Consider the following 17,478-nt stretch of genomic DNA (forward strand, 5'->3'; position numbering starts at 1 on the left):
TTCTAATTGTTTGACGCCCTCACTTTTCATAGTCCATTAATCATAATGCAACTGGATTTCACGGTCACTTCTGAATCTTTCCGTTCCAATCTGTACCACTACATAAAGAAAAAGAAATAGTTATATCCACAGCTTTTAGAAATCCCATGATTAGAACAGAAGGGTAAATCATTAGCTTATTTGAATTTGATTTGGACTTTGGAACTGAACGGTTAGCAACAATTTCACTTTTTACCTTTTCAGTTCACTCTATACTTATGTGTGCTCTCCTTTCCAATACAATAACATAAAACACCTTCTTAACTTAACTGTTGTGTGTCAACTCTGTATTCTCACCCGTTTTGTTGTTCTTATATCAATAATTTATATCATGCTAAATAGCACACCAAGTTTGAAAGAACTAAGCAGGGGCCTTCATAATAACACAATAAAGTATACATTTTTTTATGTTAGATGTAACTTTGGTTAGTACATAGTTAATTGAGAACTAATCTACTAGCAACATGTTCTCTGGTGTAGAAACCATTTCCCTCATCAAAGGTTGAAGATTCTGTTGCAACAATCTGTCAATTTCCTCAATCTGGGGATGAGATCTTTCCCCAACAACAAATACATGATTTTTCCCTTTTATCTGTATTTGACTATATCCTGGAATTTTCTTCAGATATCTCTCTTTCATTCTTTTCCTAACTTTTGCAAATTCACCCCACTGACCCTCTGCAGCGTATGTATTGGCTAGTAGTACATATGCCCCCGAACTAGATGGATCTAGATCTAATAGTTTCTCACCAATGGAAATTGCCATTGCAACATCCCCATGAAGCCTGCTCGCACCAAGCAAAGCCATAAGAACAGCTTCATCTCTCTTGGAAGGAGGAACAGTAGACACTACATCTATTGCTTCATCCATAAGTCCTGCTCTACTTAGAATGTCTACAAGGCAGGAATAGTGCTCAGCCTTAAGATTTAAATTATAAGTACCCTTGATTGAGTCAAACAGTCTTCTACCTTGGTTAACAAGACCAGCATGGCTACAAGCAGATAAGAGTCCCACAAAGGTGACCTCATCTGGCTTAATTCCTGATACTAGCATGCGTGCGAATACCTGCAAGGCATGGTGACCACGTCCATGATTTGAATAAGCTACTATCATCGCAGTCCATGACACTACATCTTTTGTCTTTAGTAACTCAAAGACAAGCCTAGCTGAGCAAAGATCTCCACTTTTGGAGTACATCGTAATAAGTGCATTTGTAAGCCATGTGTTGTGCTCAAAACCGAGCCGTATAACCATTGCATGAGCTTGCATGAGTTCCACCATGCCATCACAGGAAGCTACTACGCTAGTCATAGTGGTTTCATTGGGTCTAACGCAAGATCTTAGCATTACAACAAACAGACATAAGGCTTCTGCTGTATCACCATTCCTTGCGTAGCCATCGATCATTGTATTCCAACTTCCAACTTTCTTCTCCGGCACCTGGTTGAAAATCACGCGGGCTTCATCCATGTGACCCTCATCAACACATGCACTGATCATTGCAGTCCATGCAGCCATATCTTTATGAGGCATGAGATCAAAATACTTCCTAGCAAGCCCAATCATCTTGTTGTGTGCCAAACCCGAAACCATAGCCGTCCACGAAACATGATTCCTATCCGGCATTGATTCAAATAAACCTATAGCCTCATTCACTCTATTGACCCTTAAAAAACCCGAGATCATGATGTTCCAAGAACGAACATTCCTTTCAGGCATTTCAAGGAAGAGCTTATAAGCCTCATCAAAGCAGTCATTGTCAAGATATGCCTTGACCATAGCTGTCCAAGCTATGATATTCTTTTCAGGCATGAGATCAAAATACTTTCGAGCATGGTCCATCAGCCCATTGCGAGCAAAACCTGAAACCACTGCACTCCAGGACACAACGTTTCTGTCAGGCATTTGATCAAACAAGTGCATAGCCTCGTCAATTCTTCCATAACTAAAATACCCAGAAATCAAACTAGTCCAAGAGAATGCATTCCTATGACTCATACTATCGAACGCCTTACGAGCATCATCCAAGCGACCAGCTTTAGCATACCCAGCAATCATTGCGGACTCTGCAACAATGTTTTTTCGTGGCATTGCTTTGAACACTGTTTCGGCTCCAAGTAGGTCCTTGTTCTTCAAATAAACGGTGATCATGGAATTGTACGAAACATCGTCTCGTTGAGGCATTTGGTCGAACAGCTTCTTTGCTTCTTGGAGCTTGCCCTGGAGACCCAAAATTGTTATCTCCGCATTGCGTCTGTGGAGTGCATCATCCGAAGACCTTGGCTTTGTTCCAGCCCCATTGGAAATTTTCACCAAACCCTTTTCTTGGTCGCTGGAAATGGATGCTTTGAAATGCCTCAGAAAACGAAAAGTAGGCTGCCAAATACTCCGCACGTGCTGACAGACACACATGTTGATCATCAGTACTACGTTGATATGTGAATTCTTGTCAATTACTAAATATTTTCATAATTTTTTTTAAAAAACTGAGATTTTAAAATATGTATTAAAAAAATAACTATGTATTTAAAAATATGAATTTTTTATTTGTTTTTGATGATTGTTGAGAATGAAAACAAAAAAGGTGTTTATCCAGGTTAAATATTCATATGGGACAACCTCATGCAACCAATAAGATAAAAAAGCAATCTCAAAGCAATTATTGTTATTGTTATGAGGAAATATCTGAGCACAAGATTATGAACAATTTAGAATCAACCACACAAATTTGGCAAACACCCATTAAGGCCTTGTCCTTATAATAATTCATTTTACAATAATTGAATAGATCTGTAGGAGAATTTAAAAAAAAAAATAGACAGGGAAAACATGGTTTTATAGTATTGAAACTTCAAAAGCTTTTTCTTTAAACTTCTTTTTGTTTTTCAACACTTTTAAATTTATTAATCATTGGAATTACATTTTAATTTGTATTAGGTGTCTGTTTTTTAGTCAATTTCTTCTATATGTTCAAGTGGAAGAAACCTAATATTTTAATAAAGGAATTTGAGTTTTCAACTCTTTTATATGTAAACATTAATTTATATTTTTATTCCTTGTATGTTTTTATACATATTTATTTGTTAATAAATATTTTTAGGTTTCATCACATAAAAGAAACTACCTAGGATAAGATGAAAAATTGAAAATATAATTATAATAATTAATATATATATATATATTAATTTATAGTTTGATGACTATTTTTTCAATATAATACTAATTATATCAAGATTTTAATTATATTCATTGTTTTTTATTATCATAAAATAAAAAAATAAAATAAAAAATAATTTTTACAATAACAATATGTATAATATGAAAAAGCCACTGTATTTCTTTTCATGTTTTTTTTTTATTTTTGTCAATAAAGTATCATTACATATTTTAGCAGGATTTATTAAAGCCAAATTGGAAGGTTTTTAAAATTTTCAGAATAGTCAAATTTAATTAAAAAATACTTGAATATTTAAATTAAAAAAATGAAAAAATATTTATTTTGGGAAGTGGTATTCTATTAGTACAAGTAAGTTTGCTGTTTCCTATACTCGTGACAGTGTGTTAGGTTAGACGTGTAAGCAAAATCTAATTCAGAAATGTACTATATTATGCAATTTCAATGTAACACTCACAAACGTTACATCCAATCACACCCATATAAAACCAATATATGCTGATGCAAGTGAAAAAGAGACACAAGAAGAATAACTCAGATGATGAAACATTCTCACGTTAATTTCAAAGAATATATATTTTAAATAAATTTTAAAATTTAACAAAGAAATATTCTAACATACTCTAAAATGCTCCAAAGTATTATATTATCAATTAAGTCACAATTTTTTAAATTATGGAATTTGTTGTTCAGTTTTGGGCTATGGTGACTCACATTCACACTATCATTTTCTGAAGAAAGCCCATCACAGTGAGAAACAGTGAGTCATGGTTATAGGTTTGTGCACGTGATCACATCGAGAAACCACACTCCATAGAATAACAGTGGGTTCCACCACCATGTGATAACAAATATACAAGTTGTGATGGTGCTGATTTATCATCATTTCTTTGCATGTCCTATTGGGTAACAGATCTGAATATGGGGCCCTTCCACCATACATTTTGCTGTAATGCACATGAACGTTATTTTCATGCATTCTCCACTCAAACCTACTTCCATCTTATATTCATAATTAATACATAAGCATGCACACTTCAGTCACCATATATTTATTTTCTGTTCTACCCTACTTCTACTTCCTCCCTTTATGACAACAACATTTCTTAACCATTTGCTACCATGATCTACTTGCAGCAACCTAAAAAGATAAAACTCAAACCTGATACTGAAAAAGTGAAGAGTCACTACCCAACCCACCAAATATATTGTCGGTGGGCCAATCCTTATGATTATATCTAACAACTTTTGTTTGAGTACCAAAAATACATTGTTTTTTCACTTCGTTTCTTGTTTGTGTAAAAATACACTGAAAGTAGAAAGCAATACAAAATGTTTTTCTTGTTTCATATATAAACATTTAGAAACTAAAAAACAAAACAGAAGTCATGGTAACATCTTTGAAATAAGTAAAAACAACGGTTTCTTCCTTAAATCAAACTGCTAATAAACTTCACTTAACCATAATTGTGTTGTAGAAACTACTGAAGGTCGAACAAGGTATAACAAACAAAAGGAAGACTACTACTTAGAAGACAAGATGTTTTGAAAAAGGAAGCACAAAAGAGAAAAAAAAACTAACCTCTTCATTTCATTTACAAGTACAGTACAGTTAGCATTCTCTGCAGGTTTTTGAGTCCAAAAAATACCAATGTAAAATGGGAACACGTATACAGAAAGAATTGTAAAGCTTTAAAAAATAGAAGCTCTACAGAGATGGAATTGTAGACCTAAAAGGTGCACTTCAACTTTGCTGAGAAAACTTCTATGGTCAAGCAACTAAAAGAACACTCTCTCTATGGATTTATGTTGCATTCTCGCAAATACACATGATTGTAGTCCACATACTTTGTCCAATAACTTCGGAACTTCGGAATACTTATCTCAAGCCATGGTTTCATGTTCCCATTATAGTGTACAACAGCAGACTGCTCGATATCTTTTTGGCCAACATTGGGGTTGTAGCCAAGACCTAAGACATGCCAAGATCGGTTCAGCGGGAAAGTACGTTTCCAGAATGTTATGAGACCAGGCGGCAGCGTTCCTAACTTCCATAGTTGTCTATCACGATTCTGTAATTCAGTTTAATTAGAAAAGAAAAATCAGTTCAAATTTAAATCAGTAAGAAACACAATACATTGCAAAAACAACATGGACTAGAATGGAGATGTAAATGCAATTTGAATGGATGGATAATGAAATATTCACACTTTTCACAAACCAAATACAAATCAGGAACAAGCCAAAGCACACAAAATGAGTAGGCATATGACCAAATTATAATATATAAACGAGTGTAAACATTACCCTATAAGTCGTTTCACTTTTATAAAATAATACGAGAGCCTATCCTAACAAAGTTTAATGAGCCCATCATGCAAAGATCCCATATTAGCTAGAAATATGACCAAATCTCACTTTTAAAGTTAATACAAATCTCACATTACAAGTCAGTTTTGTGAGGTTAAGTTAGACTTAAAACTCTCTTTCTAAGACTTACTTAAGTAGTAACTCAATTTTAAAAGACAAAATATATGTTCCTAATACAACATGATTAATGCTACTGTCAATCACATGGGATACTCGCTGAAATGTAAATCAAAGTGTTACATACCAGATGCTGCCAGTTGTGGTACACCTCTGTGATTTTTTGCCTTTTCCATTGCACTAAATCAAATATATTCATTCCATATGCCCACCCGCAAGCATGTGGGTCAAAATTCTTTGCAATGAGAGGATGTGAGAAGTTGAGATATCGGTCAAATCGGTGAAAACTTTCACCACAAGTTTCTACTGCACCGTTTACATTGCCTTTCAAATCAATCGACCACAGATCAGTCAGATCCTTCTGCACAACTATGTCATCATCCAAAAACAGCACTTTGTTGAGCTTTGGAAAGATCTCAGGCAGATAGAATCGGAGGTGGTTCAAGATTGATAAATACTTTGGATTCCGAAACTTCAGATTTGAATCAGAGGTTGCTCGATGAGCCTTGAAGTAATAATCAATCATGGATTGAGAACCCAGCTGCTTAAGAACAGGACTGTAACTTGAATTCAACCATGTAAAGTCTTCAATGTTTTGTACTTGAATGGTTGCCTTGCCGGGTGGATTCACCAAAAACCACATTCTCATCGCTGCGTAATTGAGTCTATCAGTAACAACATGGAAAACATGTTTTGAGGCGTCCTGCAAATTCATTAAAATAATATCAATGTGAACAACTGCTTTCAATAGGAAATATAAGTAACATTGGCTTCAATGATATTAGAACTTCTAGTCTATTTATTTTGTTTGAATTCTTTATTTCATAAACTCGGGTCTAAAATGAAACCGAGACCAGTTTTTATTACTCAAACCATATAAAGTGTAGTTACACCACAGTACAGTTAGACCAAATTTCTTCGACGTTTCTCAATGATCTCGGCAGCAAATAGAATGTCAAGAGTATTCTAAAAGTGTAAAGAATTTACCTTAGCATTGGAAACAGTTGAGTTCACAACAACAGTTGTTGCTAATATGTTGTCCGAAAATATGGCATAATGGTATAACTGAGGGTCTTCTATATTCTCTTGATTGGGGAACTGTTGCTGAGAAGAATTCATGTTATAATACTCAGTTGTAAGACGCAAGGGAAGACAATGAAGACCTTTAGGCAGTGTTTTTGCTGTCAATTGTGTTAAGAACAAGGTCTGCTTCTTGAGAATGTGAAGCTGCTCCTCTGTCGAGTGGAGCATGGCCCTAAGTTTCTTCACAACAGCAGCACAATCATCTTGAGCTTGCTTTCCTTTCATCAGTGTCTGTTCCATCGCTTTCATTCTCTCATTTGCACTGCCATTATTACAAATTTAGATTAAGACAGCACGCATATGCAGCTTAGAGCAGAATATTCATCATGTTTATACCAGTAGCATAAGAAATTTAAAGAGGAAGTACACGGTCGAGAGTCATAACATAACAGGGAAACATGAAGGCAGATAACAGCATTCTTAAGGGTGAACTTACTTCCTAGGTAAATCAGAATCTTTGCTTGCATCCCCAAGTGTTCGTGTTACGTCTTTTACCCGTAATCGAAGCTCTCGAGTGAGATGAGGATTGCTTTTTACAACTGGAAGGGAAAGAAAGACCTTAGCTTGGATAAGCTGATCTTTTAGCTGCTTTACTCGATAATCAGATGGTGTTTGATCATTATGCTTATTGGTTTCAGACACTCTAGAACCTTTATGGTTGACTTTCCTAGAAGCTTCTGTTGCTTGTTCCTGCTTGGCAACATGAAAACAGATACATCAAATGTGAAAAAAAAACTCAAGATGCATTGAGGTTGGTTTTCCTAAATTAGAATGATGCAACTTTCTGAAAAAAAAAAACAGTTGGAAAAATATAATTATGAGTCTTGACAGGTAACACTATACTAGTAACTTGCTTGTTCCCTTTCATTGACTGTAAAAACAAAATTGCACTAATTGGACATGACTATGCAATTGTATTTGCAGCACAGGGTTGCGTTGCATTGGACCCTGCAAAAAATAGTTTCATGTCCTCTGCTACAAATGCACACAGTCTGATCTAAACAGATGCCTAAATCATGAAGACATAAACCTGTCTATATTTAAATTAACATGAATTCTGTTTATCAAACTACCAATTTGCCAGTTCCTTTTTGAAATTCAGAAGAAATTATGTCGAGCTACCAACGTATATAATAGAGGGTGAGCCTTGGCACAACAGTGAGGATGTTGCCTCGTGCAATGAACAACCCTTTTTCATCAGTGTACCTATTCAGTCTTAGACTTAAACACTTGATAAGATTACCAAATTCAGGCATCAGAAGCACTGAATATACAAAGTACTTTATTTGACAGATGATGGGCAACCCTCTACGGATATAAATATGCAAAACCTTTTTCAGCAAGACCAGAAGCCAAGATGAATTTTCTTACACAATTATCACTATTTATAACTTCGGAAAGAATGGGGCAGCAATACACAGAAAAAATGAACACAGAAGCATATAAAACAACAAAAGCACAATTTATCACCGACCTTAATTTCAGGATCTTGAGTAGAAACGCTGGTTGATGTAGCAAGTTTCCCATCATTGTCATCAACATCAATAGCAGCTTCCCCATTTACATTTTCACCAGTAGCACCTTTATCCAAGGACCCGCCCACTTGATTTCCTTGTCTAATTCCACCAGTAACCAATTTAATGGGGTTCTCCTTTTTAGTCTGATCTTCATCGGTTGTAGTTGACAGCACCCTGGCAGATAAATGCTCCATTGATTTCACTAATTGCAAGCCTAGCTCAACATGACAGTGAATGTCATTAATTAGATATGACAAAAAATATACAAGACCCAGAAAAGAAGGGGAAAAGGACCCAAAACCTCACTCAAGAACAGAGAAGCCCCAAAAAAAATACCTGGAGTGAAATCCCTTCTGTTAGTAGAATCCTCCTCAGTATACACAACCCTAACAGGTTCTTTAACGGTCGTTGAAGTTTCCTGTTTGTAAAATGAGATATTTCATCAATAAATAACAAATCACCACAGATTCAACACCAAAGAGAAGAAAAACAAGAACGGCACTATTAACAATACCTGCGGCAGCAGATTCAAGTGGCTAGAGTCTGCGGCACTGAAAGCCTGACACAACAAAATAAAACAAGATTCAGAAACTCAAAGATCTCTATCTCTCTGACCCTGACTAAAATAACTGAAGAATCTTTTTCAAGAACATCACTTACAAAAGCAGTAACATCTTCAACAAACTCCTGTTTGTCTGCATAATGAATAAAACCCAACCCAAAGAAACCAAAACCATTAGCAAATAGCCAAAGCAAACGAATTCAGAGGAAGAAAATCAATTGAAACTCACTCGAAGGAGGCTCAAACGTGCCAAGGCGATCAGTGTAGAGCACAATCGGAGCAACAACAGTGATGCACAGCAACAACAGCACAATGTTTCTCACTGCCACCATTTTTTTCTCTAGAGAGAGGAAATAAAAAGCAACGAGACCCTTTGGAGACAGAGATGAAGAAAACGAGGAGACAGGAAGCAAGAAGGAAACTTTCCGAGAGGAAAAGAAAACCCACTTTCCCTTTTCTTCCGGGTTTGTTGGAAATAGCCTCTGAGCGTTAAGGAAGAAATCAGTTACATTGAGCGAAGAAAAGAAGAAAAAAACGCGTTATGAAAGACTGCGATTTATCTTTGAATAGCTTATACGCATGGTGTGAATGTATAGAGAAATAGAGAAACGGTGTTAGAAGAAGATGAAGATGAGATAAAGAAGAAGAGCAAAGCAATGGAGGAGAAAGGAGAAAAGGGAAGAGAGAGAAGAAGAACAGTGAACGAGCGTACACCTTTCTTCTTTCTTCGCCAAGCCTATTATCACTATTTCTTAACGGAAACTTTTTCTCTTACAAACAATCTTAATCTAATGTAACCATTATTACAAAATATTATAAATAAAATATTACAAATTCATATAAAATTTCGTAATCATATAATAACATCCCCTTTTTTTAGCAAAAATGGTCAAGATTATGAAATGGAAAATATTTTTAAGTAGTCACAGTTTTACAAATAGCCACATTTATTCATTTTTAGTAATAAAATATTTTAGTCAAACAATATAATAGGATGTATCTTAAAATAGTTACAGAAAATGGATTAACACTAAAGTTCAATTTAAAAATTTAGAAATAATTACTATAAAAACAAATAAATTAATCATACAATATGATTTGTCAATAGTAAATTAATTAATTAATTATTATACGCGTGAGGTTGTGCAGCATGTGATGCTTGGTTGGCCACTCGGACGCGCCTATTTTAATATCAAAAAGTTTATTAATTATTTATTTTATTTTATTGCTTAAACTAATTAAACTTTATTATATTGTAGCAGATAAATCTGAATCATTATTAAGTTATGATATTCATTTCTTCTATTCAGACATGGTAGAAAAGTGGGTTTTAATAAGTTTTTCTATTTATATATGCAAATTTTCTTCTATAAACATTAAGTCGATCTTATAGTAAAGTTCCGAATTTAAGTTTTATAATAAATATTAAAATTTTGTTACTAAAAATATTAGTCAAAAAATATTTTTTAATAAAATTAATAAATACTTTCTTTATGACCTTAAATTTCTTCAGTATTAATTATTATGGTTCCTGTCAAAGTTTAGAACTTCACCGCATCCTTGAAAAATGTGTCAAAAAAAATAAGAAAGAACATATATTTAAATTATTTTTAGTTTTAATTTTCTGACGATGTACTTACCAAAATAAATTACATAAAAAAACTGGAAATAGTATTCTTTATATAATGTAATGATAAAAGAAAGAAAAACATTTAATTATATTTTTGCAGGCTATTTGTCAACACGAACCTCAAAATATTTAATTAAGTAGTTTTTAAACATTTTTACAATATGGTTGAAAATATTTTATACCTAACGTGCAGTCACTAGGTCGGTTTTCTTAATAAATAAATAAAAAGTAAACATAAATGTCGCAATAACAATTTAGTTTGAATCCAATTTGAAAAAAAATGCATTAAACCAAATAACTTTTATTAATTTATATTGATTCGCTTTATTTTTAAATTTACATAATCTAAATCAAACTGAGTCTATTAAAATTCCTTTCGGTTCAATAAGTATCTCACCTACAATTGTGCAGATATTTATTTTAGAATAATATTTTATTTAACAATTCTTACATAAGGTTATCATTAAAATATGCAACTTACTTATTTTATTATAATATTAGCTTATAGAACAAAAATTATATAATAAAACTTCGTGTATAATGCTTAGAATAAAAATTTAGGTTAAATATATTTTTCGTATTTAAACTATAATAATTTTTTTTATTACAGATTTTAGATCTATTAAATACTTATAGTATTTTTGTTACGTATAATATGAACTCTACTATAATAGATCTCTTCATACTTGTAGTATTTTTGTTATATATAATATGAATTGTGATGAGTGAAGTGAAATATTTTTGTTACTTTAGAAATTCATTTTAATAATTTTTTACTATATATACATATATTGTCATTGAATTTATTAGACTAAAAATTTAATATAACCTGATTTAAATTCCATCTTGCATCCTACTACTACAATGGTGAGATACTACTTTGAATATGGAAACATAAATACACTTAAATACAACAAAATCATGTATGTAGGTAATTTTATTACCAAGTATATTCCATAATTGAAACATTTTAGTGACACTGAAATAACAATATATGGATTTATTTCAAGAACATTTTGATTGTTGTGGGAATATGAAAACCACAAATTATTGCTCTATGAATAATAATGGAAACCCTAAGTGTCGGCACAATGAAAGATTGCAACTATTCACCAAAGTAACCCTTTTCAATTATTGATGCTCTTTTATTTTATTTTTCTTTCATTTTTTAGTTTTGAATTTGTGATGCATTTTAGTCTAAGAATAGGAAATGGGACCAAACAGAGTCATTCATAGAATATATCAAATGAAAAGGATTTAGTAATATAGTAACTTTGTGTTCTTTTTCTGTATTTTTCTTTGTCCTTACGACATGGCTGCAGCCACAAGTAAGTTTTCCAACATTATTTTCTTATAAGTTCAACCTTTCCTTTGTTGCCACATTTGAGATTTCAACTACCGTTTGCTAGAAATTGGTTTTAAAATATTGCAGGTATTGAATTTGGATGGTAACATCATCACAATAGAAAAAAAACAAACATGTTACATTATTATATACAAAACTTCCTCTTCAAGTCACATCTTTAACTTTCAACAAACACAAAGAATCATGCTTCTAAACCATAGTGCTAATTTTTTATCTTAAACTATGCAGCACTTTTTGTTTCTATCTTCTACTAAAAAATTATAGTATAAAATGTTATTTTTACTTCACATCTTTTTGTTAAGATATTCTCATAGTTTTATTATTAAAAATACTCATACTTTAATTTTTAAAATTTAAAATGAGTTTTTTTTTTAATTTTTATAATACAAAGTGTTAAATTCCAATAAGATATATATAACTTAAATATCGTCATGGTCCAATACAAATATATTATAAACTCGGATCTTAGGTTTACGATTATGTATTAATAAAAAAATTTATCAAAAGATATGTTTTCCATTGTGACAACCAAAGTGCAATTCACCTAGTTAAAAATCCTACATTTCATTCTCGGACAAAGCACATTGATTATCGTTATCATTGGATACGAAATGCTTTGGAGGATGAAAGTTACAACTAGAGAAGGTTCATACAAATGACAACTGGTTTGACATGATGACCAAGGCAATTTCAGCTAAGAACCTAACAAACTGTTGTGGGGGAGCTGAAGATACCCCTCAAATAAGTAAGTCAGGAAGGGAAAGAATTGTTAGGGATCCCTCCTTAATTTAATGGGAGACTGTGACCAATGAATATTGATAACATTGTTGTGGGGGAGCTAAATTATTTATACCCCTCAATTAAGTCAGGAAGGGGGAGAATTGGAGGGATCCCTCCTTAGTTTAATGGGAGACCATGATCAATGAATATTGGTAACTGCTCCATTGAATATATTCAATGATGGTCATTCTAAAAGTTTTTTGAAATTGTAACTCTCTCTTGAGAATGTAATGAGCATTAATCTCTTTATAAAGAAGTCTTCATCTATTATCTGTATAAAGGGAACTTCCAAGGAAGAGAAAAACAAGCAAGTGAGAAGAGCAACATAGAGAGAAATGAGAGAATAGATAATCACCATAATGGTGAGATAAGAAATTCTAGTGAGATGTTAGAGAGACTTTGTATTTCATCATTCTTGGGTGAGATTAGAGTTCCTAGTAAGATACTAGAGAGACTTTGTATTCCATCATTCTTGGGTGAGATTAGAGAGTAAATGAGAGAATAGATATTCACCATAGTGTGAGAGTAGAAATCTTAGGCTGTGTTTGGATGAGAGAGTGGAAATGAGGGAGTGGATTTGAGATGATTTGAAGAGAAAGTGTAAAGAAAGTTATGGTGTTTGGATTAAGGTAAATAGAGTGGAAAGTGTGAGGAAAGTTTATGAAAGTTTGTGAGTGATGTGATGGATGTGATTGAAAATATATTTTTTTTAATTAATAAAAATGTAAATTTACTAATTTATCCTTATATTTAGAAATTTTTAATTAAATATTATTTAAATATTTATAATTATAAATATATAATAAAAACTTATTTTTCTATTAAATAATAATATTATTTTATTTATACTCTTTTGTAATTAATATAATTATTATATAAATTTATTTTTTTATTATTAAAAAATATATTTATTTTTACTATTTTTTATATTTATAATTTATTATATATAAAATATAATTAATTATTTTTATTTTATAATAATTATTTTTTATAATTTTGATTATATTTTTAATATTTAAATTGTAATTTTATTTTAAATAAAATAATGATAATTTAAATATAAATAAAAAGGGTAAAAAAGTAAAATAAAATAAAATAATTAAATAAATATATATGTAGACAACTTTCAAAGTTTTGAAAGTAAAAATTGTCTCGATTTTTGTGTTTTTCAAAAAAAAAATTATTGATTTTCCAACTTTCTGCGCTGCCCATTAAATCTTCGCCTTTCCATCATGAGAAACAAACACAGCCTTAGTGAGATATTAGAGAGACTTTTTTTATTCCATTATTTTTTGGATGAGATTGAGTGTTATCCTCATAGGGTGAGAGAAACAAATATTGTAATCTTATTTTCATAGTGGAGACATTTTCTAGATTAAGTCTCGTGGGTTTTACATTTCAAGTTTTCCCACGTTAAAAATTCTCAATGTCATTATTCTATTTGCTCTATTTTTTATTATTTGTTTATTACTTCCGCAAGTGTCCATTTTGTATTTACAGCAAATGGAAGAATTAGTTTTGAATTTTTCCCAACAATTTCTTATTTCTTACTTTAAATTAGTCATTCTTGATCTCTTTTGCCTCTTTTAAATGTACAATATTAGCAAAAAAAATAAAAATATTTGAACCATCTCAAATTACTTGTTAATTTTATTTTTATTTGATTTTCTAGAACATGTAAATGCTGTTTCAAATTTGCAAACCTTATCTGTTTACGTCGCATACAAGACCTTAGGCCGATTTTTTCATTAATTGTACTTTAATTTATATGGGTTTTTCAAATATCATTTTTCTTAAATAAGGAAAATAAAGCAGTGCATCAAATTTATCATCTTTTATTTCTATTTTTAAATTGAATTTCATTGGTGTTTTTTAAGAATTATCAATAATTAAAACTAACCCTATGTCATGATTTAATTTATTTAAGATATACTTTACATTAACATGTATTCAATTTCTCAAATCTCCCCACTTGATGAACAAAATCAGAAGTCTTAAACTCTGCTAAGAAATACCTTGTCCAAGGAAAGGTAGTGGTAGTGAGCTATTAATAGTTGAGTGTATAATTGGTGGTTAAAGTTGATATTTTCTAAAATGAAGAGTTTATCCACACATTTATGATTTCCATTTTCAAAATGTCTAAGCAATTGTTCCACTTAAAAGGATCAGTGGTTTGCATAAATGAAAATCTACAGCAAGCCCCACTCAATCTTTTTTCACATAAATGCCTTTATAAACCACACAACAAATCAAACCAACATATTATGTCCACCACTAAGCATATCACTAAACATATAATGGAAAACCAAGCAAGTTGTATATGTCATAATCATCAACCATTTTTCTTTCAAAATTTCACACAATCATGAAGTCATCAATTTCATATCCTCTCGGTCTTACATAACTAAGCAATCTTGATTAAATGATAACTACAAGTAATATCATAACATTAACCATGAAAATCATTACTATAAATATAGTTCCAAAAGATATAAAATTTTAATTCATCCCTATAATTAGGTTGATGTTAAAGTACACATTTATTAAGCATTTATTACTGAACACTAACTTGAGAGTCAGATATCTTTTTGTAGGTACCGACATTTTAACTGAAAACCAAAATCCCTGAACCAACAACACCGGCAATTACAAAAACAAACATGAAATTAACTTCTTTATAAAAAAAATTAACTTAAAGAAATTCCTAAAGAATGTTTAATATTAACTTTTTTTTTTTCTAAATTTATCTTTTTATTCATATATAAACTAGTTTTATCACAGAGAAACTACATTAATTTTTTTCTTAGTACTTTTTTTTAAGATGTTTTTCCAAAGAAACCTATATAAAATATGAGTGTCTGATCTCCATGGTCTCAATCCTTTGGACACGTGAATGGATGAAAATCTCACTCTAGAACACACTTATGTGATCAAAAGACATAAAGAAGACAAATATTGCTTTTGATGATTCTAAAAAATGTTAACACAATCTTTGTGCCTCTATAACAGTCATTACACGTATTTTAATATAGAAACTCCTCAAAACTATAAATTTACTCTGTAATGAATATCACATTCACAAAATTCCCTTTTTTTTAACTGAATATGAAGTGTTTTTTCTCCCATGCTTAATTTGGACTGTAGTGTTTTCAGGACCATGTTATATGTTGTACCATCAACTGATCTACATACATCACTATGAGATTCTAAGTTTAAATTTTAATATTTTATATCAGAATACGTGGGTGGAATGCAAAGAATATGGAAGGTATACATGAATTCCACATATAAGGTATACATGCACAGACCAAATAGTACATGCATCTCATACTCATCAATGTTGCATAAATTCAATTTTCTGTAACAAAACGTTTTATAATTGATAACAATACAACTCTAGGTAATTTTATTTGGACAATCAAAAAAGGATGTAACAAAAATTGGTTTGGGACTGTAATTGATCAATAGGCACTACCATCTATGATGAATATTATAACTGTGAAGGAAGATATCCAATGTTGTTTGTCAATGGCAATCTAGCTTTGGGATTTGTTGACATTTTCAGATCATCAAAATGTGAGTTTTTCTACCATTGAATAGAACATATCTACAACATTTCTTATTCTAAATCTTGAGCATCAATCCCAATAACTTTTTGAATTATGGATACAAGATTCTGAATTCTGTCAAAGAGGCTTATTGAGAAGAGAACTCCAGATATAATCTCCATCTTCTGCTTCTAACTCTAACCAATTACTCTCAAATGGTTGCCACATATCATCTATCAACTTGGCTTCTTCAATATGAACCATTGGTAAATCTGGAGTTATGCATAAGCCATATTCCTCTGAGAAATCAACACTATGTTTGAATAAAGTGTCTTGGTGTTCTAGAGATGATGAGAAACTGTCTTCAAAATCCAAACATTGATCTAATTTGGACATGACACCATCTTTCAGCCAAGGGAAATCAAACACTCCCATAGCCAAGTGGGAATCCCATGCCCCAAAATAATCTTCCTCTTCCATTTCCTTCTTCTCCTTCGTGAAGCTTATGCCATATACATTTCTCTTCTTTACACTGTCGTTACTTTCAGCAGAAGATTCAATCTCAATCTCGTCATCTTCTCGTGCTCTCTTATTCTTCTCCCATTCCATTTATATATTTTCTGTAGAACCAAGATTTACCAAAAATCATTATCCAATACCCCTTTGTCACACTTGTAAATAATCAAACAAAAAGTGTAAAAAGACATCCAAAGGTTGTACTACTGAGATCAAAATTGTAATAAACAAAGGAAAACATGTTAAAAAAGTCGCAATAAACATAAACCAGAAGAAAAAACAGTTTAGTACCTGAGTGGATCGAGGGCTAAGGACGAATGAAAAGGTAGGTATATCTATGTTTCAATTTGAAAGATGGTAAGGTAATGCTGCAGAGAAAACTGATATAGACATGTTATGCTATTTTTAAGGTAAAAGTAAAACTGTATCTTCTAACTCATGGAATAGAACACCACACTCACAACACAATATTAATCAATCACACACTTGCACACATGCATGTACATTTGTTTCACCCTTAACTTGCGGTCCTATCTACAACACCAACAATATCAAGTGAGATAGAAGGTAATTCCCCATTTAGCGTTCCTAATTTTGGAAAAGGAAAGATCACAAACTCAATCAAACCAAATAAAAAAATGTGCATCTTGGTACCTTTCTTATTTCTCCCAGGACCACAACTAAACATGGGTAATGGTAATATGTTGCAACTTTAAACCCTAACAGCTACATGTTTCATGGTTTTGTGGTGGTGATTTCAAGCATGGCAAATGA

The 17,478-nt window shown here is 31.8% G+C and overlaps 2 protein-coding genes across 2 annotated transcripts; both read right to left on the reverse strand.

Annotated features, from left to right (window-relative positions):
* Nucleotides 1-390: 390 nt before the first annotated feature.
* Nucleotides 391-2,591, reverse strand: LOC137832101 (pentatricopeptide repeat-containing protein At4g02750-like). Its single transcript, XM_068640099.1, has one exon. The coding sequence runs from the start codon at nt 2,459-2,461 to the stop codon at nt 488-490; it is 1,974 nt and encodes a 657-aa protein (XP_068496200.1). The 5' UTR covers nt 2,462-2,591; the 3' UTR covers nt 391-487.
* Nucleotides 2,592-4,782: 2,191 nt separating this feature from the next.
* On the reverse strand, nt 4,783-9,791 carry LOC137832102 (probable galacturonosyltransferase 4). Its single transcript, XM_068640100.1, has 9 exons — nt 9,094-9,791; nt 8,963-8,997; nt 8,817-8,861; nt 8,639-8,720; nt 8,260-8,516; nt 7,222-7,475; nt 6,690-7,047; nt 5,830-6,405; nt 4,783-5,287 (listed from the first exon to the last, which is right to left on the reverse strand). Exons 1-9 carry the CDS (start codon nt 9,194-9,196, stop codon nt 5,012-5,014), a joined length of 1,986 nt encoding a protein of 661 aa, XP_068496201.1. The 5' UTR covers nt 9,197-9,791; the 3' UTR covers nt 4,783-5,011.
* Nucleotides 9,792-17,478: the final 7,687 nt, after the last annotated feature.

Source organism: Phaseolus vulgaris, chromosome 6 (genome assembly GCF_000499845.2).
Source record: "Phaseolus vulgaris cultivar G19833 chromosome 6, P. vulgaris v2.0, whole genome shotgun sequence".
Classification (NCBI taxonomy): Eukaryota; Viridiplantae; Streptophyta; class Magnoliopsida; order Fabales; family Fabaceae; genus Phaseolus; species Phaseolus vulgaris.

Bases quoted from the DNA above. Each gene is read 5' to 3' on its own strand.
- LOC137832102 (XM_068640100.1), bottom strand. From the start codon at position 9,196: ATGGTGGCAGTGAGAAACATTGTGCTGTTGTTGCTGTGCATCACTGTT. The intron at 8,721-8,816 runs GTATTGTTAATA...TTTTACAAACAG, and splicing joins ACTTGAATCTGCTGCCGCAG to GAAACTTCAACGACCGTTAA. The intron at 6,406-6,689 runs GTAAATTCTTTA...ATGAATTTGCAG, and splicing joins CAACTGTTTCCAATGCTAAG to GACGCCTCAAAACATGTTTT.
- LOC137832101 (XM_068640099.1), bottom strand. From the start codon at position 2,461: ATGATCAACATGTGTGTCTGTCAGCACGTGCGGAGTATTTGGCAGCCT.